The sequence below is a fragment of the Acipenser ruthenus genome, chromosome 9 (assembly GCF_902713425.1).
Source record: "Acipenser ruthenus chromosome 9, fAciRut3.2 maternal haplotype, whole genome shotgun sequence".
Lineage (NCBI taxonomy): Eukaryota > Metazoa > Chordata > Actinopteri > Acipenseriformes > Acipenseridae > Acipenser > Acipenser ruthenus.
In genome coordinates, this window is record NC_081197.1 from 41,947,265 (window position 1) to 41,970,676 (window position 23,412).

The 23,412-nt window shown below is 38.5% G+C and overlaps 1 protein-coding gene across 1 annotated transcript in view; it reads left to right on the forward strand.

The window, feature by feature from the left end:
• The window catches only part of LOC117405928 (serine/threonine-protein kinase 24-like), a 42,492-nt gene extending 21,257 nt beyond the window's left edge, over positions 1-21,235 (forward strand). The window contains exons 3-11 of the mRNA XM_034009465.3: positions 5,157-5,213; positions 5,597-5,705; positions 10,662-10,819; positions 11,880-12,065; positions 12,617-12,762; positions 14,667-14,796; positions 15,616-15,684; positions 16,606-16,742; positions 17,403-21,235. Of these exons, the coding sequence (XP_033865356.1) occupies positions 5,157-5,213; positions 5,597-5,705; positions 10,662-10,819; positions 11,880-12,065; positions 12,617-12,762; positions 14,667-14,796; positions 15,616-15,684; positions 16,606-16,742; positions 17,403-17,439 (1,029 nt within the window). The 3' untranslated portion in view covers positions 17,440-21,235. The remainder of the gene's footprint in view (positions 1-5,156; positions 5,214-5,596; positions 5,706-10,661; positions 10,820-11,879; positions 12,066-12,616; positions 12,763-14,666; positions 14,797-15,615; positions 15,685-16,605; positions 16,743-17,402) is intronic.
• The last annotated feature ends 2,177 nt before the right edge of the window (positions 21,236-23,412 follow it).

A 23,412-nucleotide genomic window follows, 5' to 3' on the forward strand; every position in this document is an offset into this window, starting at 1 on the left:
TGCACCCTGGTCAAAGTGTACTGCACCCTGGTCAAAGTGTACTGCACCCTGGTCTAGGGATGTCCCGGTATAAAATTGACAGTATGGTACACGTCTAAAAAATACCACGGTTATCGTCGTACCGCGGTATAATGTCATTTTTTTGTAATTCGTTTTTAAATGGCTATTTAAAGAAATACATTGTCAAGTCATTTTTTAACAAAAAATAACTTTAAAGTTTTAAAACAAATCTTAATGTTAAATTGCTGTAGTTAAATTTCTGCTACAAAACTTGTTGAGAAAATAATAAGTTTCCATCAATTCGAAAAACAAAATATTACAGCAGAATGTCTGTATTTAATTATACCACAAATGAACTGGTCTGGCTTTGAAATCACCATTTGCAAATGAAAAAGGTGCTATATATTGTACAACAAATCAAATTACAGAGGCAATGGGTTGTTTTAATAAATCTGCACAATTAATGGTTGTTGTAAATATATTTAAAAATATGTTAATGTACAGCAGGTTATTTTAACAAGAAGGAAGTTCGCTAGTCAGTGTACTGTTAATAGCAACACGACTGCGTACTTATTACAGTATCTGAGTTAAACGGAACAGCAAGGCGGACACGTTGCAGATATGAAGATTTACATTTTATATCAGCAATGTTCATTAGGCAGTCGGACATTGTCTAGATCTGCATAAAACAAAATTCACAATTCAAATTTCCTCTTGTAGAGGTATTTAATCACAATGCATACTTTATGTTCTACTTCGTAAAGATCATAGTGATTCCACTAAAAACAAGTAAAAAGACAAAACGTGGTGAAAACGCGCTTTCTGTGTGCTAACAGCCTGATTTTTAAGAGGCAAAATAAAAACTAGGTTGCAAAGGGGGTGGGGGGGGTAGGGTATCTACATTAATACAGTACAGTTTACACATGCTGCGTAAAAACAGAATTTGATTTATATTTTCCCAGGACATTTGGCAGTTTACTTAAATAATATACATAATAATAAAGTTGTGTACTTACTGTTCATAAGCCACTTCTCTCACTCGATTTTTTAAGAATATATTTTGTGGTAGAAAGGGATAATCCTTATGCAGCTGTATTTTCTTTATGATGCAGTAGCAATACAGTACGATCGTGGCAAAACCGAACATGCAACACAATTGTTTTGTTTAGCATTGGGACAAATTACGCAGATTGAATTAAAATGTATTCTATACACTCACAGAATTTTTAAATGACAGTATAGAAACTACCATGCAAATGAAACCACTGCATTAATGAGGCGTGAAATAAATAAAAACGCGCATTACTATACTTTCTTCAAATTCTTCCTGGAGGGATCTGCTGTTTGCACAAAATCTCACCTGACGTTTATTCTGTACTGTAATCCTAGAGTTTATGCACGTGCTTCCGGAGCCCCTGAGTCTCTCAGCTACTACTGCTACGACAACATAGTAAAATATCTTTATCCTCGATTGTTTTAAATGTGGCGTTCTATAAGTTAGAGATTTATTTTTTAAGCTTTACCATCCAACATCATAGTTAGCAAAAGCATAATACAGTAAATTCCATCTCTCGCAGCAGGTGCTGCTACGATCAGCGATAGGTTGAAACCATGAACGCCCGCCCTTGCATAGTATTGCTTAGTGCCAGTTGGTTGAAATGCTAAATGCCAGCACCCGCACGGCAATTGGCTGAAACAGTTGCTACATCACTGTCTTGCTTGTTTATGAACTAAAATTATTGGGAAACAAACAAAACTCAAACGGTGCGGCTCACCGCTGAACAAACTGTGAATACAAAAACGCGCCGATACCGTGAACTCTGTAATCATGGTATAGAAAAATGATTGCAGTTTCAAAACCGTGGCAGTTTATACCACGGTTTACCGTAAAACCAGTATACCGTGACATCCCTACCCTGGTCAAAGTATACTGCACCCTGGTCAAAGTATACTGCACCCTGGTCAAAGTATACTGCACCCTGGTCAAAGTATACTGCACCCTGGTCAAAGTATACTGCACCCTGGTCAAAGTATACTGCACCCTGGACAAAGTATACTGCACCCTGGACAAAGTATACTGCACCCTGGTCAAAGTATACTGCACCCTGGACAAAGTATACTGCACCCTGGACAAAGTATACTGCACCCTGGTCAAAGTATACTGCACCCTGGACAAAGTATACTGCACCCTGGTCAAAGTATACTGCACCCTGGACAAAGTATACTGCACCCTGGACAAAGTATACTGCACCCTGGTCAAAGTATACTGCACCCTGGTCAAAGTATACTGCACCCTGGTCAAAGTATACTGCACCCTGGACAAAGTATACTGCACCCTGGACAAAGTATACTGCACCCTGGTCAAAGTATACTGCACCCTGGACAAAGTATACTGCACCCTGGACAAAGTATACTGCACCCTGGACAAAGTATACTGCACCCTGGACAAAGTATACTGCACCCTGGTGTCGGTACACGTTAATGTTTGAGTACCGCTTCTTATTTCTTTTCCATTTTTAAGTGACTAATTAACACTCGAAGGACCGGAGATATACTCATACCTAGAAGCCCCGCAGCAGTCTTCAGTCTTTCTGACGGCTGTATTCAAAACACTGTAAATAGTATGACGAAAGGAGAAACAGTCGGATGTAATTATTATTATTTTTTGTATTGAGTACGTCTCATAAACATCTGAACAACCTATATATATATATATATATATATATACACACACACACACACACACACATATATACATACAAACATTTATTTTACCAATCAAAACAAGAAAATGTAAATAAATAAACATGTAAATAAATAAACAACATACGTATTTATAAAACTGAAACAATGGCAATACATTTTTAATTTTTCAACAGCAATCGGTTTATTATTAGATGCGCAAAAGCAACTGAACAACGTAGATAAGTAAACTTAGAAAACATTTTACAGAAGCGCACAGCCTAATTTATTAATTTATTTTTCTTTTTTCTTTTTTTCGACAAAAGGGTATTCACAATCAACACAGATAATGCGCTTCTCCACACCGCCTTTCTGCACAGGGAACAGCTGTCTGAAGTTTTATTTTTATTGCACTTGCCAACCTGGCATTGGCGTCTCTTGCGGCTCTCAGCGGGGTTGCCAGTTTCAGCTGTGGGTACACGCTTGGCAGTTTATGTCTGTTCCAAATGCTTCTTGTGAAGTTCCTGTGCTAACTGTAAAATATATTATCTCCTTGGTAAATTCTGCGCCGTGCATTCTTTGTAAAGTACCCAGGAGCTGATAGCTACTAGATCCAATACATTGTAAAACACCTGAACAGGCCATCGTCCGGAGCCAGCTTTCGTGGAATACTTCCGTGCCTTCTGATCCAAAACATCAACTCCATATTTTCTTGCATTGTAAAACTCCATGGTCTCTGGTATTTATTTTCACTAGTCCCGATGCTAATTGACTGACCAAAACAGTGCAGCGGACTGAAGCAGGTTCTCTTGCAGTATTTCCCTGTATTTTGCTCCATCCATTCTTCCTTCAATTTTAACAAGATTCCCAGTCCCTGCTGATGAGAAGCATCCCCACAGCATGATGCTGCCACCACCATACTTCACTGTAGGGATGGTGTGTCTTGAGGCATGTGTAGTGTTAGGTTTACGCCACACATAGCGCTTTGAGTTTTGGCCAAAAAGCTCTATCTTGGTCTCATCTGACCACAAAACCTTTTCCCACATCGCAGCTGGGTCACTCTCATGCTTTCTGGCAAACTCCAGACGTGCTTTCAGATGGTACTTTTTGAGTAACGGCTTCTTTCTTGCCACCCTCCCATACAGGCCAGTGTTATGCAGAGCTCTTGATATGGTTGACTGGTGCACCTTTACTCCACTCCCAGCCACTGAACTCCTGTAGCTCCTTCAAAGTGATTGTTGGCCTCTCTGTGGCTTCTCTCACAAGTCTCCTTCTTGTTTGAGCGCTGAGTTTTGAGGGACGGCCTTTTCTTGGCAGTGCCTGGGTGGTGTGATGCAGCTTCCACTTCCTGATTATTGATCCAACTGTGCTCACTGGGATATCCAAACACTTGGATATTATTTTGTACCCTTTCCCTAATCTATGCATTTGTATTACTTTATCTCTAACTTCTGCAGAATGCTCTTTGGTCTTCATTTTCCTTCAGATTTACAGCCTGACCAATGATCCTTCAACAATTGGGTTTTTATCCAGAAAATGTCACAGCAACTTTAATGGTTCACAGGTGGAGGCCAATGGTAAGGTAATTGTGTCCTCATTAGGGCAATTTCTTTCATCGGGAGCTCAACTGGGAGCTGGGAGCTTCCACAGCACGGGTTGAATACTTATGCAAGCAAGATATTTCAGTTTTTTATTCTTCTTAAAAATATTTCCCAACATAAAACCAATGTCACCTTACAATAATTGATTTTGAGTTTCAGTATTTTAAAATTAAATATCAAACGTATTGAAATTTCAATGTACCATTTGTAATTCAGTAATATGAGAGAATTGGTCAGGGGTCTGAATACTTTTTCAAGGCACTGTATCTCCTTTATTTCTGCACTCCCGCGTTTCATGCTTTGTGAGAATATTTCATACAGACAGAAAGGTACATGAACGCGCAGCCCCATATGTGTTACACGACTGGAGAAAAATACATTTGAAAACCAAAAACCGCCAAAATGACTGCCGCGGGGCTTCTAGTGTTAAAAGGCTACACCCAACATGTGTGAAGTATAAAGGTGTCTGGGTGTTGAGTCATAAATTGAGCTGTACATTCTTTCTGATTTGTGTGAAATGCATGGCTGCACAAATCCAATGTTTCAATCTGGCCCAGGAGTGTTATGCATTTGTTGGCCTTGTCCAACTGTGCAGTCTCTACAGTACCATGTCCATTCTCAGTCCAAACAGAATGACGCACAACTGCACTGTCCTCAGAATTATTTAGATAGATTTTCCTACAGTACTTAGAGAAATCCAACTACATTTCTGATGCAAAATTCTGCTTTTCACCTTTTTACTAACCAGGAGTTTAACTCCTGGTAAAGTAAAGACCCAGGTATCTGGTCTGTATATTACCTACATTGCCTGTAGATGAATCACAAACAATTTTACACACAGTTCTAATGTTTTGTTTACTCCTTCTGTTACAGGACACAAAATTATGGATAATAATGGAGTATTTAGGTGGAGGGTCGGCTCTGGATCTGGTGAGTCCAGTCTGTGTTTCTTACATGTTGTCACAAGTGGTGTGAATGAGAGAGATACAATTATTTCTTAATGAATTCTCAATTGTACTCTTGAACAAAACATTATTCTGACAGATATTTCATCACCAATGTACACATAGTTTGGACAGTACTATGGTTAAGCAATTATTCCTGTAACACTATTTGGCTGTTGTATGTACATTTTGTTTTGATGCCCAATAATCTTGGAGAGAGAAATTTAACATAACTTTCAAATCTGCTGTGCCTCAAATACTGTAATTTTCCATGTTTATTCCCTGGGTCCATTCCTCACCACATAGCTGGCTCATACTGAAAGTCGCAGATTTGTGTGATATTTTTTATTTATTTCTTTTCTACTGTAGTTAGAGCCAGGTGCTTTGGATGAAACTCAAATCGCCACTATACTCCGAGAAATATTAAAAGGACTTGAATACCTACATTCAGAAAAGAAAATCCACAGAGATATTAAAGGTGAGCTATACAGTACAACCTTTCTATGATATATCATTTAAAATGGAGTCAGGAAATGGAATACTATATTTGGAGAATATGGATTCTGCATCAGAGAGAGCTGCAAAAGGAACAAGGTGGAAATCTGAAAAGCAATAGGTTACCGAGTGATTCTCTGACTTAAATTTAACTTAATTGTGGGGCACTGCACCTTTTGAGTACAATACTATTTTATACTATTTTATGTGTGTGTGTGTATATAACACACACACACACATAAAATAGTATAAACTGTGCAAAAGTTTTAGGCAGGTGTGAAAAAATTCTGTAAAGTAAGAATGCTTTCAAAAATAGACATGTTAATAGATTATATTTATCAATTAACTAAATGCAAAGTGAGTGAACTGAAGAAAAATCTAAATCAAATCCATATTTGGTGTGACCACCCTTTGCATTCAAAACAGCATCAATTCTTCTAGGTACACTTGCACAAAGTCAGGGATTTTGTAGGCATATAGTCAGGTGTATGATTAAACAATTATACCAAACAGGTGCTAATGATCATCAATTCAATATGTAGGTTGAAACACAATCATTAACTGAAACAGAAACAGCTGTGTAGGAGGAATAAAACTGGGTGAGGAACAGCCAAACTCAGCTAACAAGGTGAGGTTGCTGAAGACAGTTTACTGTCAAAAGTCATACACCATGGCAAGACTGAGCACAGCAACAAGACACAAGGTAGTTATACTGCATCAGCAAGGTCTCTCCCAGGCAGAAATTTCAAGGCAGACAGGGGTTTCCAGATGTGCTGTCCAAGCTCTTTTGAAGAAGCACAAAGAAACGGGCAACGTTGAGGACCGTAGACGCAGTGGTCGGCCAAGGAAACTTACTGCAGCAGATGAAAGACACATCATGCTTACTTCCCTTCGCAATCGGATGATGTCCAGCAGTGCCATCAGCTCAGAATTGGCAGATAACATTGGGACCCTGGTACACCCATCTACTGTCCAGAGAAGTCTGGTCAGAAGTGGCCTTCATGGAAGACTTGCGGCCAAAAAGCCATACCTCCGACGTGGAAAGGCCAAGCGACTCAACTATGCACGAAAACACAGGAACTGGGGTGCAGAAAAATCGCAGCAGGTGCTCTGGACTGATGAATCAAAATTTGAAATATTTGGCTGTAGCAGAAGGCAGTTTGTTCGCCGAAGGGCTGGAGAGCGCTACACGAATGAGTGTCTGCAGGCAACAGTGAAGCATGGTGCAGGTTCCTTGCAAGTTTGGGGCTGCATTTCTGCAAATGGAGTTGGGGATTTGGTCACAATTAATGGTCTCCTCAATGCTGAGAAGTACAGGCAGATACTTATCCATCATGCAATACCATCAGGGAGGCATCTGATTGGCCCCAAATTTATTCTGCAGCATGACAACGACCCCAAACATACAGCGAAAGTCATTAAGAACTATCTTCAGCGTAAAGAAGAACAAGGAGTCCTGGAAGTGATGGTATGGCCCCCACAGAGCCCTGATCTCAACATCATCGAGTCTGTCTGGGATTACATGAAGAGAGAGAAGCAACTGAGGCTGCCTAAATCCACAGAAGAACTGTGGTTAGTTCTCCAAGATGTTTGGGCCAACCTACCTACCGAGTTCCTTCAAAAACTGTGTGCAAGTGTACCTAGAAGAAATGATGCTGTTTTGAAGGCAAAGGGTGGTCACACCAAATATTGATTTGATGTAGATTTTTCTTCTGTTCACTCACTTTGCATTTTGTTAATTGATAAATATAAACTATTAACATGTCTTTTTGAAAGCATTCTTACTTTACAGCATTTTTTCACACCTGCCTAAAACTTTTGCACAGTACTATATATATATATATATATAATCACACAGCTGCATTTGCTTGTTGAACGCAGTAATTGTTTACAGCATAAAAGCCTTGTTGTAAACTCAGTTTTATGAACCTACAACAAGCTTTTTAAATATACAGGTGACTGCAACTCATTTTTTTTTTTTTTTCTGGAGCCTTCTTCTGTTGCAGCATGTTAATGGATGTGAAAGGTTAATGCAGAAATTAGATACATGTAGAGAGAGAGACAAGCCCTCTTTTGAAAAGGCTAATTAGGTCTGTCTCATTGTTCCTTGTTCTGAATCTCTTCAGACAGCCTCTTGTGAAAAATTAGGATGATCAAATTCCATCCGATTTAGTTTTTCACACAAATTTCAATATGGGGAGCCTCCAGCGATCTGTATCTCTATGCCCCACCCCACCCCCCTCTGGGTACAACTGCAGTGTTGGTCAGATATTTCTGGAATCATTGTAGAAGGTGGTGCCAGTCATATTATTGTTGATAAATCATATCAGATATTTGCTTGATCTGATTTCCGGGGTGTGGATTAGTGTGTGTTGGGTTCTAGTTTAGTTTTAGTGTAGTTGTGATCCCTAAAACATCAGCATTCTGATTTAAGCATTTTAATGCAACACTACAAAATCAAATTGATTCATCAAACTCCAATTACGTTGAGTGCAGGCATTAAATGGGTTCCATCTACAACATGGGAGTCGATCTGGAATGGAATGTTTCAAACAAGGGTCAGTGAGTGCTCTTGCATGTCTGTGTGTGTAATTTGTATGGATGTTTATTGCATCATTTCATCTGTCAGAGATTTAGCATGATCATTTTCTGCCGGCGTGCAGTCCTCACTGGGGATGACTAGGTCAGCAGCTGATTCAAAGGAGCATGCCTGATTTTCAGATCACTTTGAGTTCAGATTTGGTGGCAGATGGAAACCAACAGTGCATCGGACGATGTAACAATGTTGATTAGAATGGATAGGCTGGAATAAAGTCACTTGGTTTGAGGCCAGTGTGATGAATTTTAGTCCTGGCACAACATAGAGGTTGTGCTGAAACCGAGCAGCTATGAAGCTATGTGCATGAGTTAATAATTGATGTAACTTAAAAAAAGGATGGTGAGTAAGTAGATTCAAGGAAATGAGTCCTTTTCTTCAATCAGTTGTTAGGTTTATTGAAATATGCAGGGAGTCTGGTCCCAGGTACAGGACAAACAGAATACTCGTTCTTACAATTTATGCATGACATTAAATACCCTTCTGTATAGATGGTCCACCTCCTCTTTCTCTGACACTTAACCAATAGCAAAGGTACAACACATTATTCTGTTACCATATATTTAATTTAGTGTGTGTGTGTGTGTGTCTGTGTGTGTAGTCTAGTGTGATGACCCCTGGTGGTGCCCCAAAAGGTCCATACATCTAGTTTTTGTCATCTTCCTTGTTCATATCTCTCCGTTTTGCTTGAGACCCTTTGAGTCCAGTGGTATTATCTCTTATTCTCCCTGTGAACCTTTGGGTCCAACAGCAGTCCCTCCTTTATGCTTTGTATTCCAAAAAGTCTTAGAGCCTGGCTCCTTCTGGTCCACAGCATTGTTATCTTGTTAGCTTGCAGTCAATGTTGGACAAGAAGCTTGTAGACGCAAGGTCTCTTATCAATTGTTAGCAGTACATGCAATTTGAAACAAACAGTCTGCTATCTGCAATATTAGTCTCTTTTCAGAAAAGAACACCAGTATAGCTCTGCCAGTCCATATGCGTAGCAAACTGCTAATCAATTCTCGATCCATGTTTTCCAACAATAATAATATTAGTTTGGTTTATTCAATATATACAGGTTTAATTCTGGAAACAAAAAGAACACTCAAAGCAAAACAGTACAGATCACACTTTTCTATGTGAACTGCACGGAGCAAAACAAAACAAAACAGAACAGAATAATATAAGGCAATACTGTAGGTTTGATCCTCCAGGACTCCTCGATCGACAAGTCTCCAAAACTAGTCTGAATGAAAGAAAAAAATGAGCTGAGCTGAGTGCACCTTGATTAAGTAGCCACTGACCTCGGCCCCCCTCCTTCCTTCTCTTTGTGGGTTCAATCACCCGGGCACCCTGTGGAGGGTCTCGTGTACACGTTATAAAGAAAACTGGTTCTGGCTCACGCTGCCTACGATGGTGTTTTATGATCTTTGATGTGGCCCTTTGATCTTTTGTTGCTTCCTATCTTATCTCTTGAGCACATCGGTTCCTCCAGTAATGTGCAATTGTGTTTATTCCAACAGTCAGACGGTCATCGCTGGTGCAATTAAATTAAATCTTGCAATCTCGCAATTAGCAGTTACTATACCTCCTTTGATAAGCTCCTTTTAAAACTAACAGAGTATACAAACCTGCTAACACGTGTATCTTATATTTCATTCAAACTTCTTTCCATGTTATCCAACAGAATCGCCATTTTCCTGTGATACGGATGCCCCGATGGGAATTTCTTTCCCTGTGGCTTGTCCTGTCAATTCCAAAGTTATGGCCTATTTCCTGGCATTCCTCATTTACTAAGGGACTAACCGATATAGTTCTTATATCACTGTGCCACATGTTTTCACTTGTTAGGCTTCAGAAACTAGATAACAACATTGAGATTATAAACTACCGAACCCTTTAGAATTTTTTTGTAAAAAGCCTTTTTCTGTGTTATGCACTTGTCATTGAACTAACTAATGTAATGTTGCTACAGTATACGCAGCAGTTCTGGAATTCTGACACAAGATTGAGTTCACGTCTTTGGTATGTAGGCATCCAGTTTAAAACTGTTTGGGCCACATGGGAAATATAACCTTTGGGTTTTAGCGGGTTATGTCTTGGTTAAAGTTTATGTAAATGATGAGGTCAAAGGTTCCACTTTCAGTAATCTGAAGGGCTAGATTTGTCACTGGTTTCAGAACTTCTGTTAAAATAAAGAAACTAGAATTATTGCATACTGTAGCTCCATTCAGTTTAAATCTGTATGTATTGCTTTTTGGTCTGCAATTGTCAAATAGGGACTGGAAAGAATTGTTTTAAATAAGTCTATTCAGCTGGGCACGTAATACTTTTTTTTTTTTTTTTTTTCTTGCTCCACAGCTGCCAATGTCTTATTGTCGGAGCAGGGGGATGTTAAATTAGCGGATTTTGGTGTTGCGGGACAGCTAACTGACACACAGATAAAGAGGAATACATTTGTAGGCACGCCCTTCTGGATGGCTCCTGAAGTAATAAAGCAGTCTGCTTACGATTCCAAGGTAAGAGGTGTTTTATTGTTCTCCCCAGGGGAGTTTGTTTGTTCTTAACCAAAGCACCAGAAAGTTGTCTAGTGCTGAAACAGCCCTGTGGGGATGTTGACACACTGGAAAGTCTTGTACTGTATCTTTCATCATTTTTTGTGTCATTACTTTTTCTCTAGCCATATGCGAACCTCAGTTCTGGTTCAGGTTAGAGACAGCAGCATGTAATCATTTTAAAGTTCCAGAGACAACAGTGTGTCTGTCAGCCAGTGGAAAGGCACTTAAACATAAACTGTGAAGTACCAGCTGTACAATATTGAAGTGCAAATATCCAAGAGCAGACTGAAGCCTGCTTGATCAAAAATGCAGTAAAGTTCATGAAACATTGAAATGCATTAAAATTCCCACTGCTTAAAATAGCAACAAAGAAAAAAAATGATAGGAGAATCAAACCATTAACTGTTCCCCATTATCCGGTTTACTTTGTCAGCAGGCTTGTGTTATATATATATATATATATCTGCCTTGATATATATTATTAAATGTATTACATCTAGGCATGAGCAATGCATGATATTTGTATTGTACACTCAGCTCTTAATTTTCATGAATTCATGTTAATTCAACTGACCTTATAAAACTGCCACAGGACTTCACAAGTGCTGCGTGGAAGAGAAACAAGTGGTATTAAAAAAAATGATGGGTGTCGTCTTCTGCTCGGCTTAAAGGATTTTGTGGTTTTCACAAAATGAAGCATGACAGAGAGAAAAGCATCTATTTTTGTTTTATTCTCTCTGAAGAGTTTTTACTGTTTCTTTATTTTTATATACAATGTGTGTGTGTGTGTGTGTGTGTGTGTGTGTCTATATATACATATATGCAGGTGCAGAAGTCTCATTGAGGGCTACAGAAAACGTTTGATTGCAGTGATTGCCTCTAAAGGTTGTGCAACAAAATATTAGGTTAAGGGTCCCATCATTTTTGTTCATGCCATTTTCATTTGTTTTATTATTTACAATATTATGTGTGTTCTGTTTAAGTGTGCATGTTTAAGACTCTGATTCCAATTCTTTTTTAGGCTGACATGTGGTCATTAGGAATAACAGCGATTGAACTGGCAAAAGGGGAACCCCCTCATTCAGAACTGCACCCAATGAAGGTTTTATTCCTAATCCCAAAGAACAACCCACCAACATTGGAAGGAAACTACAGCAAACTTCTTAAAGAATTCATAGAGGCCTGCTTGAATAAAGAGCCCAGTTTTGTAAGTAGAGTACTATATTATTAATTCTTAGTGAGGTAACAACTGAAATCTGGGTTGGTCTGTGTTAATACTTGGGGTGCATACAATGTATTAACAAATTAGCTACATGTTTAGCCTTTAAAGGATTAATATACTGAAAACTACTTGTTGAAAGGTGAAGAAAAGGTGAAGACAGTCAGTGGTGCTATGCTATTGTCTATTATTTACAAAGAACTAAAGGTTCTGCTCATTCAACAAAACCAAGTCTGTGTGTACGGCATACATAGCTTGTTTGCCAGACACAGTATATTTGATTTAGACCTCCATTTGCTGCCCAGGAGGGTGGCATACTTTCTTTTTACTTCTCCACACTGTTTATGCCAAATTCTATCATATTGCAGATTACACTAGTTTGACATTTTCCTTTTTTGTTTGCTGGTAGCTAAGCACATACACAAAAAGGTTTCTCTGTAAATGTGAAAAGGCTATTGAGAAGCAAGAGTCTCCACATTGCTAAACTGCTTTCATCTGCAACAGAAGCGTAACATGCTGTTTTACCTCATTTCCCTTAGAGACCGACAGCAAAAGAGCTCTTGAAGCACAAATTTATTGTACGACACGCCAAGAAAACGTCCTATTTAACAGAGCTGATCGACCGGTACAAGAGGTGGAAAGCCGAACAGTCCCACGATGATTCGAGCTCAGACGAGTCGGATTCGTAAGTCCTGTTTCCAGCATCATATTCCTCCCACACCCCTGCCCTCCTGTCCCATTTCTACCCTGAGACACACCCACTACACGTGGGAAGCAAAATACTCCATGGATTGCTTTCTACAAATTGACTCATGCAGCAAGGAGAAAATTATTATTTTTTCTTTCTTCAAATAATGACTATCAAAAAGAATGAGCAGGTTATCTTTTATAAACTAGCCCACATAGAATCATGTTTGGTTACACATAATGATAACTAGTTACTGTAGTACACAACATCCTAGTGTGCCGGGAATTCTTATATAATTCTTATTCCTATTTCTTATTATGTAACACCCCTGTTGGAAACAAACTGAGTTCTGTAACTCTGAAAGAGAATGGTGAGTGAGTGAGTGCTATTATAACATACAAGGTTAAAGCACATCTTTACAGTTAAACTGTTGTCCTGTGTGTGATGCAGTACGTGGCCTATTTAAATACCAATTGTTTCAGTAAACAAAAATCAAAGAATATGCCTTTTTTAACTTCACTGCACCCAAAAAAAAATGCAAGTAGCAACTTTTCAATTATTTATTCACTATTACGCACTGAAATTAACATTTAAATAATTTTATTATGTGAATAACACCAGTGACACACATTTTCAAGGATTAAATTCCAGACTTCTTGCTAGCCTGTCCATAACCACTGTAGTCTTGCATCAGAACAAACTCATCGCCAGTTGGACCAGTAAATGGTTTTACTACAGGGTCCAAGACTGTGTCTTTGTACTATAGAGCTGTAAATTCGCCCCTTGGACGCACAATAAGATCCATGCCACTTAATGCAGAGGCCTCCCGACACTATTAGTGAATCCCCTCAAACGGTCACATTCAGCGATGTTGAATACAGCAAATCATTCTCCACTCACTCTCATACCATCAGTCTTTATTGGACATATTGTGTTGATATCGATCATTGCGTTGTGTGGTTGGCCTCTCTCAACCTCCAGGACGCCCAGTGTACAAACCTGTGGTTTAATAAGGTATCCAACATATGGAAACAGTAGTAGGGGCCACAACAAATAGACCAGCTACACGTCTTTGTGCATCCCCTGTTCCAGCATTGGGACAGCTCTGCCAGTCTGGACTGAACCTGGCATCTTTAGAAGCCATGATTCATAAATGAACAACAAACAATGTGTCACCAGAGCAGTCATTTCACAAATCTGAAGTCAAAACTGATGCACCTGCTTTTAACAGGGAACAGCTGGTGCAAAGTGCATCTCAACAGCTATTACAATTTATTGAAAAACACACAAGTGAAGGCCTTAGCAACTTTTTTGACTCTCTTTATGGTGTTTTTTTTTTCATTACTGTTTGATCTTTTGATTTACACATTCTGTGTTGAATTTTACCTTTAATTACGAAATACATATAGTGTTTTCCCTTTTTGCAAATGTAATGCTAAGTCCCCTAATGTGCCACAACAAATAACATATTGATATATACTATAACATAAAAGAAAGTGCTTCGGTACTGTAAAAATATGTCATATTTGACAGGACTTCAAACAGTATCTTCTGCATTGTTGCGTCTTCAGTTTGAGAAGCAGCTCTGTGAAACGTGTTTTTTGATACAAGTTATTCTGAGGTTATTTGTGATTGGCTTTCTCTGTTAGCTCACATTGTGCAGTTTATAAAACTTGCAAAAAATAGTGAAGGGATAGCAAGCTGACTTAATTTATGAATGCATGATACAAAATAAGTTGTCTTTTGTTTTAAACGTTCAGAGCGTTTTTTTTTTTTTTACAGATTGCTCATTTTTAAAATGGGTGAATAGAAAATAAGAAAACAAATGTATTTGGGAAAGGTATCGCGTGGGTGTATAAATTTGCTCTTTTGTTTATGTCTGTTTTTATGTGTATTTTCAGAGAACAAGATGGTCAGGCATCTGGTGGAAACGACCCTGGTGACTGGATCTTTAACACAATTAGGGAGAAAAAGGATCCGAAGAAACTGCAGAATGGAGCAGCCCATCTGGAGGAGTTTGAAAGGAACAAGGTGCTGTAGCAGACTAGATGCGCCTGTTCTCTTTGCAAGTCCATTTCCTTTACTTACCACATATTTAACAAAAAAAAAAATCTCCTTTACTTTAACCACCAGTTCTGCCAGTGAAAGTGCACTTCCCATTGGTCTCAGCTTTTACAGTTATTCGTAAGGTAAACATACAGTGCAAGTAGTGCTTTGACATTTTTGGGTGAAGCCATACAAGGAATTTAAATAAACACAGGAGGATACCAGACACATTCTCTTGAGCGTATGCCATGCTGTCTGCGTGGGGATTTCTCTCCCTGTGGCTAGTGTTAAGAAATGTATTTGTCAATCCGCCACCAGTTTTTGTTTTAATTGCTCCTATATCAGACATTTCATATCAAATTCCTTGGTAAAAATGAAACGCTGCACTTCATTTAACATAATTTCTTGTATTTCTCAATATAAAAGACAAATATGGTAAATGTGTGTTTGATTTTTAATGACAGATGGACAGACATTTCCTTATCCCCAGATTCTTATACACTCAGTAATTAGCTAAACAATGTCCTAAGCAAGTTGTATCACAATTGGGTAAGTGGTAGATGTACGTAGTCAGAAGCCTATTCCTAGCTTTCTCAAAAGCTTATTCACAGGGTTATTGAAAAGATGTGCAATCTCTATAAATGTGTATAAAGAGGATGTGTGAAGAGGGGCTTGTGTATTGACTCTTAATCCAGTAGAGCCTGTTTGTTAAATTATGTTTAGTTTTGCATTATTGTTAAAGCAAAAAAACATTTTTTGCCTGTGGTAGAAAACTTTCTGAGCTATCCTTTGCATATATCACAGGTACAAGACACTCCAAAGAGGCCTTTGTCACAGAGCTTGTCTACGATTATTTCTCCATTGTTTGCTGAGGTACGTACTTTTCAAGCAGACAGATCTGTGAGTGCATGTGTGCTAAAATGATGAACTGTAATAGAATATAGCAGTTCATCTACTGATGCCTGGTGTGTTTCTGCCAAATTATTTATATATATATATATATATATATATATATATATATATATATATATATATATATATATATATATATATATATATATATATAAATATAATATAATGCACACCTTTTATAACGCTATAGTCGGGAGCCATAGTTACAAGACCGTGCTATTTGTGTTCTGCTTTATAACGAGTATAAAAGGGCTACTGTAATGGCATTATGGAGCAAATGGAAATGGGAGCCACAACCCTATCATGTTATAACCGATTCCGCACTGTAACGAGGCGCGTTATAACGGGTGAGCACTGTGTGTGTGTGTGTATATATATATATATATATATGTATATATATGTGTGTGTTTGCGTAGTATGTATGTACAGTAATGTATGTATGTATGTATGTGTAATATATATATATATATATATATATATATATATATATATATATATATATATATATATATATATATATATATATATATATATATATATATAATAAATGTATAGAGGAGGCAGTGTGGCCCAGTGGTTAAAGTCCAGGGTTTGTAACCAGAAGGTCACCAGTTCAAATCCCACCTGTGCCACTGACAGCCTCACTGTGTGATCCTGAGCAAATCACTTAACCTCGTTCTCCATCCTGCGGATGAGATGTTAAATCAATGTCCTATTGTAAGTGACTGCATATAATACAGTTCCCAGCCTACGTCTGTAAAGCGCTTTGTGATGGTCCAATATGAGAGGCACTACATAAAAATTATTATTATTATTATTATTATTATTATTATTATTATTATTATTATTATTTTCATATTTACTTACTTGCATACATTACAGCTGAAAGAGAAAAATGAAGCCAGTAGCGGTAAACCAGGAGCGGTAGAAGAGTTGCGGGAGGCTATTTTCTTAGCAGAGGAAGCATGTCCAGGAATCTCTGACTCTATGATATCTGAACTAGTACAGAGACTTCAAAGGTAAGCTCGTGGCATTGGTGGGTATTGTTAAAATTGATCCTCAGAACGGGCATATTTAGAATAAAATGCCATGCTTGACAAATTAGGCTGTTGGCAGGTACTGTGCTTTTGTATTAATCTTAAATTCATTTCAGTTCACTTTTCAATCCAAAACTATTTTCCTAAAGTAACCTCTGTGAAGTAAGACAATAGTCAGTTAGGTCGCTGTAAGTGAGGTGTATTATAGGGCAGTATTGGTCTTGTAACTGCCTAATTTTGGGGGGTTCTCAATAGAATTTGAGAAGTATATTTCGGTGTCAGTACTAAACCTTCATGTTTATCTTAGCTAGATGAACAGTGCAGAAATGTATTCATAGTTGCATCAAAACTGAGTTGCAATTTTTTTTTGTTTGTTTATTTTAAGTTAAGCACTTAGTATAATAATGCATGGGATGGGTGAGGCTTAGTGTAAATGAGCCTGAAGGGAGAGTCTGGCCCAAATTGATTGGTAGTTTTGTTGTATGTATTTTATACAAAATTGAGAGTGTCCAAACTTAGCTCTACATAATCCAGGCCATCCGAACTGAAACTTACCGAAATGCCACCTACATAGCCTTTATTGAAGGGCAAAGGATAAAACATTTATAATAACGTGCACTACTGTTGTTTTGTGTCATTCAGATTCTCATTTAGTGGAGCATCGTCTTCATCCCAGTGAAGGCTCCCTGACCTGGACATGAAGAAGTGCTCCTATATACTGAAATAGCACACATGCCACAGTGAAGAGGCACTCTCTCCTTCAGGGGGAAATTCTCCAGTGAGCAACAGCCAAGATGAAGTCTCTCAGAAGGGCCGTCATTCTTCAGCTGCTTAAAGCAAAAGATTCTTCTGTTTTTATTTTTAATTATTGTCGTAGTGCACATATTCAAGAAAAGAGCAGGTGGGGAGGAAGGTGGGTGAAAGATGTGATGGGAGGAGAGATTGATTTGCCTCCCTCCTTTTGATATTTCCAGATAATCACTTCCAGTCAGTCTTTGCATGAAAGCAGATAATTGCAACTGGATTGTTGGTCAATTATTTATGACTTGACAAAGTAAGCCTACCAAGATTTAACTGTAATATATGATAATGAAAAAAGTGTTCACCATCAGCCCCAGACTTTTGAAGATGAGTCCTAGTGCTTGTACTCCCTCAGAGGCAAGATCAGTTGGTGAACAAGGTAACCCATTTCTGAGTTGTGATAATCCACAGAAAACCTAGCAATCTGGGTCCTGCTGCTTGAAACCATTTGACTGCTGGAAGTGTCTGGAATTTCTACAAGGTGTGTCTCTTGTATTAAAATTCTCAATTGTATATTTGGGACTGTGCAAAGCAGATTGATCATTTTTTTTGCAAAACCTCAGGTATCCTGCTTTAAGTCAGTGACTCCTCTGGGAGACTGAATATGTTCTGCTGGGTGTACAAATATGTATATAGGGTCATTTTTACTGATATTGAGAAACAGTGGAACGTGCATAAAATAATCACTGTGTACAAAATGGCCAAGTGTTTCTGTAGATATTGTTAGTAGAGGTAAATATTAAAAAAAAAACAAATGGCCATAACTGAGCATTGCCTTGCCTCGATTACATGTACATTCTGGATATAAGAGGAGATTTAGATTTTATTATTCATATTATTTCTGCGGTCTCCCATTTGAAGAAAAGTTGATACCCCACTTAAAAAAACAAATGTATAATTCTTAAGTACTGTATGTACCTCAAGTAGTTTAACAATGTTATTTTTCATTCATAGCCATGTTTCTTTATAAACTACTTCTTTGTGGAGTTTGTTAATGAATATGGTGCTCTCCAACTCATAATGGTATACATGGTGCTCTATTCACAAAGATTTGAGTTGAGTCTTTTTATGAATAAGGTTTGATAGTTATAAAACTAGACTAGGCTAGTGCTTTTAAACTGGCCAACTGTAGTCTAGAACAGGTTCTTGAATAACAAACAGATTTAAAGAAAAACTGTTTTACCAACTGATGGGTGGAAGTTTTGTGAGTAGGGCCCAGTTTCTGTGGATTGCTAAACTAGCTTTCTTTGAATAAAATGGAGAGTAAGTCCCTTATTCAAAAAAATGAAGTCAGCCAAAACCAATACAATCTGAAGTGGAGGTAGCCATTTCTAAGGCATTTTAGGCCATGTTCTGTAATTATTCTGACACATGACAGTTTTAGATTCTTAGTACAATAAAAATGTATTTAATTTGACAATTAAACTTTCAAATATAGACTTTTTTTCTTTTCCCGCAAATGTTGCTGTTGACTGGTGGTTTGAGTGTGTAAACAAAGCTTAAAGAGATGATCCTTGTTGCAGATGCAGGCATGTTCACAGCTGCAGCACTGGATACATGTCTGGTTTCTTGGGTTATTTATTTATTTATTTGTGGCACCACCACCAACAAAAAATAAATAAATTGAAAATCACAGGGAATGTACATATTGTAGGGCCAGCAATTGTGACTTTAAATTGCTCTCCAAAAAAGTTACCTTTTACAATACTCCAGGGTGCAGTATATTGGCATGTATTTTTACAGTGCATTCTTCTCATTGCTAATACAATGCAAAGGGTTATCATATTTCAGTTTCTACACCATATGCTTAAGTTCATGATTCTTCCAAGTCGGTACTAACCTTGCTACTTAAAACATGTTAATGTGTACTGTAGTACAACTTGCTAAAACGATGAAGTATTTCTTACGGTGTCTGATGACTGATGCAGTCATTTGTGCAAGCCATTGGTCTGTAAAGTTGGGAGGCTGATGGTATTGCCCTGCCTAGGTTAATTAAATCCAATTTTTCGAGTTCTTGGCATGGCAATTTTCAATGCATGGCATAAAGCTGCTTGTGTGCTTTGTAGCATACTGCATATCTAGCGCAGCTGGGCGTGCACTTTTTTACATCTGAAAGGCCAGGCTTGTCACCACCATGGAGCATCAGCAACTGTCACAACTTTAAGGATTTTGTCAAGAGTTTTTTTTTTTTTTTTTTTTTTAATCAATTTAAAGAAGAAAAAAAGTATAGAGGAACATTTTGTGTTATGGAATTTGGCATTTACTAATTATATTCTCACATTTTTTTCTTTCTATTTAAGGTCCTTTTTTGTCAAATCAGAAAAATCTATTTTATTTGCATATTTTAATTTTTAAATGGAAGCCTGGGAAAAGAGTAGAATCTTGTTTGCTAGCACCTGGTGTTCCTAGTGCCAGTCAGTGATTTGCTTGTCTAAAGGGGTAGGTGGTCAAGATGCTCCTTTCTCCTTACAATTAGTTGCCCAGGTTAGTGTTCAGTTTTAATAGGCTTGTGAGCTTTCAAAAGGGTTTTCTTAGTTCTGTTCTGAGTATTTGCCAGGTGCAGAAGGCTTGCCATGCACTGTTTGCTGCAGGTCTAACAAGAACGCAAAAGACATAGTCGTGAAACGCAAGGGTTTATTTCATTATTGACAATATTTTAACACATTTGGTCCCTGTTTTTGCTTTGGCAGCCATGTGCTAGTATATAATCTCACATAGCTTTAGTTAAGACGTGCTGCACTGTATTGGGTGGTGCAGTTTGGTCAGGTAATTATTTATATATTTTCTGTGGGCACCTTGGGCACTAAATAGTGCAACCTGTCTTTTTCTTTGTATCTCAGTTTTTTTTTTTTTAAAGAAGTCTTGCAAAAAGAAATATTGTCTTCAGGTTTTTATTTTCAACAGCACGCAGCACATTACCGGAAGATAGGAGACACTCTGTGCTCTTTTGGTTTTATATTTTAATAACTTTTCTAAGGCAGGTTATGTTTTTTGCCCCCTTGTTATGAAAAGAAAAGATTTCTTTCCCCTCCTACCTTCAGTGTCCAGCTCAGTGAAGGTGTGTGTGTGTGTTAACAGGTGCATCATGCCTGTGTGATTGAATGACCAAGCATCTTCCTAGTTCGCACCTTCAGTATCTCCCAGATAAAGTGCCATGCTTTCTTTTATCCCTCAGATTTATTTTTTTGTCATGTATTTTGCACCTTGTGGAGTCTGTCCAGTTGAGTTCTTAATCTCTGTGTTGCACTTTGTAAGAGTTTCTTTGATATTTTAAAAACTTGGTACGTGAGGCCATCATTGTGTGTTGTTATTTCTTACTGTTACTGCACTATACCTTTGCAAAAATGGCAATAAAGTAGTGCGATCATCAGGATATAGTCTTCAGCACAGGTATATTGTAGGGATGAATCAATAAAGATTTAAAGAAATCCAATATTTTTCTAACTGTGTAAAGAGCAAGTAATGCAGTAAAATATGGGCCTTTATGATGTTTATTATTAATGATGGGATACTTATTACAGATGCTAATTAAAAGTGTAAATTTTGTTTTCTGTAACATTGCTGACAGTTTATAGTCCTGTATATAATCCTTGCTTATGTCATTAAACACCAAGGTATAGAACACCTTGTAAGCTTTCAAGTGATTACGAAAAATAAAATCTAATGCAAATTCATTGAAGCCCTGAGCCTTGTATGTACATTTCAGCGGGCGGGGAGTTGCTTTTATGAAATACTTTGCCTATATTAGATGATTGAAACCATGGCCAGAGATAGGAACATAACCGTGTCAAATAGATACTTCTTATTGACTGACCTGTTGGGTAAGTCCTAGTGAAAGTAAGGTGTTCTCAATACAGTCTGAACCAGCACACAGGGTTTGCGAAGTCTACAAAAGTAACTGCTTCAAGGCTATGGCAAATGACCTTATTTTCAGAAAATATTTTGCTTCACCCATCTCCAAACATTCCAAAACTACACACACTATTATAAGCAGGCTTGCTGCTTTTTGACATTTATTTTTTTAGAGGCCAACAAAATACTGTAATAAATCACAAACCTTTTAGAGTAAGATATTTATTTTTAAGCCAGCTCTGGTTAGTCATTGAAACATTCTGGAGACTATTTTGTACAACAGGTTGCATGGACTTTGCTACCAATTTTCATTTTTTTAAATTTTTGCTTTGACCAACAACTGATCCAGTGTGGCAGGGCTGGAGATATCCAAGCTAAGAAATATCACAGCAAATGAAAAGGGTGTTAATCAAACCTGATGTTTTCCTGTTTACTTTGGATATCAGTATCTCCGCCCCACTCAATCATGGCGTGTCGTCACCTCAGGTGGACATAAATGACTCACAACCAGAAATGGCAACGCAATCAGTTTGTAACAAATCCTGATACGGTTTCATGGTATTGCACTATTACCACTGTGTATCTGTCCATACAATTGTAATACCAGTGGTAAGACAAAATGTGAAAATGTTACCACTGGGGTACCCCCTTAGCACAGAGTCAATGCACTGCCATTGTAGTTCTGCATTACATTATGAACTTATATATAATTAACTGTAAAAGTTTATCTGCGATGGACTGGCATCCTGTCCAGGGTGTAGTCTCGCCTTGCGCCCCGTGTATGCCGGGTTAGGCTCCGGCTCACCGTGACCCTGTAAAGGAGTAAGCGGTTAATGATAATGGATGGATGGATGTAAAAGTTTATTACTAAATATATTATTAGCTGACTGAATTTCCTCAAGTTCCATATTGCAGCAGCAGGGAGGAAACAATATGTTTCTCCAATATGACTGGATATGACGTGATATGTCAATAAACATGAGATCGGGCCAATGTTATGATGTTTACTGGGGTGGCTTGTGTTTGTCTATATATATATATGTAGCGATCCTGGGGGAGAGGGGAAATTAATCAGGACAGTGTAGAGGGTTTGTGTGTGTGTGTGTGTGCGTGCGTGCAGGGGGTTGCATGTTGTGTGTGTGTTCGTGCAGGGGGTTGCATGGTGGTGTGCATGTGCATGCAGGAGTTGCATTGTGTGTGTGTGTGTGCTTGTGCATGCAGGGGTTGCATGTTGTGTGTGTGCGTGCAGGGGTTGCATGGTGGTGTGTGTGTGCATGCAGGGGTTGCATGTGGTGTGTGTGCGTGCACGTGCAGGGGTTGCATGTTGTGTGTGTGCATATGTGCAGGGGTTGCATGTGTGTGTGCGTGCGTGCAGGGGTTGCATGGTGGTGTGTGTGTGTGCGTATGCAGGGGGTTGCATGGTGGTATGTGCATGCAGGGGTTGCATGTTGTGTGTGTGTGTGCATGGATGTATGTGTAGGGGAATTGGGGTGCAGGTTTGGCATGAAGTACATGGGGCCAGGGGGAGCGATGGAATATAAGGGGGTGTGTTGAAAAGAGGAGAAGGGTGTGTGTGGTGGGAGATAGAGATAGAGCAGGAAAGGAAAAAAGAAAACAAATACTAATTGCAATAATTTTATTTCATTTTCGACTCCCAGTTCCCTTCCCTAACTTTATGATTTTATTTTATTAATTAATTGCTGTACAAAAATAAACGGCTTGAGTCTTCATTACTTACGGCTTCAGTCTCATTTCTGCCTCAGAAGAACCCAAAAATGCTGCAATATATATAACCCAACCACATGTACAGAAAGTTGCAACACTATGGATAGCCCCTTCCACCTGGACTCAACAGACTGCCAATTGCGGATGCAGGGAGCCCTGGGTGACTTGGGCAGCCAAGACCCCAGTGCCAAAGCAGACCCCCACGTCGTTTCCGGGACTTTAATTGTCCACTCAGCTGTGTAACGACCCTGGGTCTGCTATAACCATGTTCGGG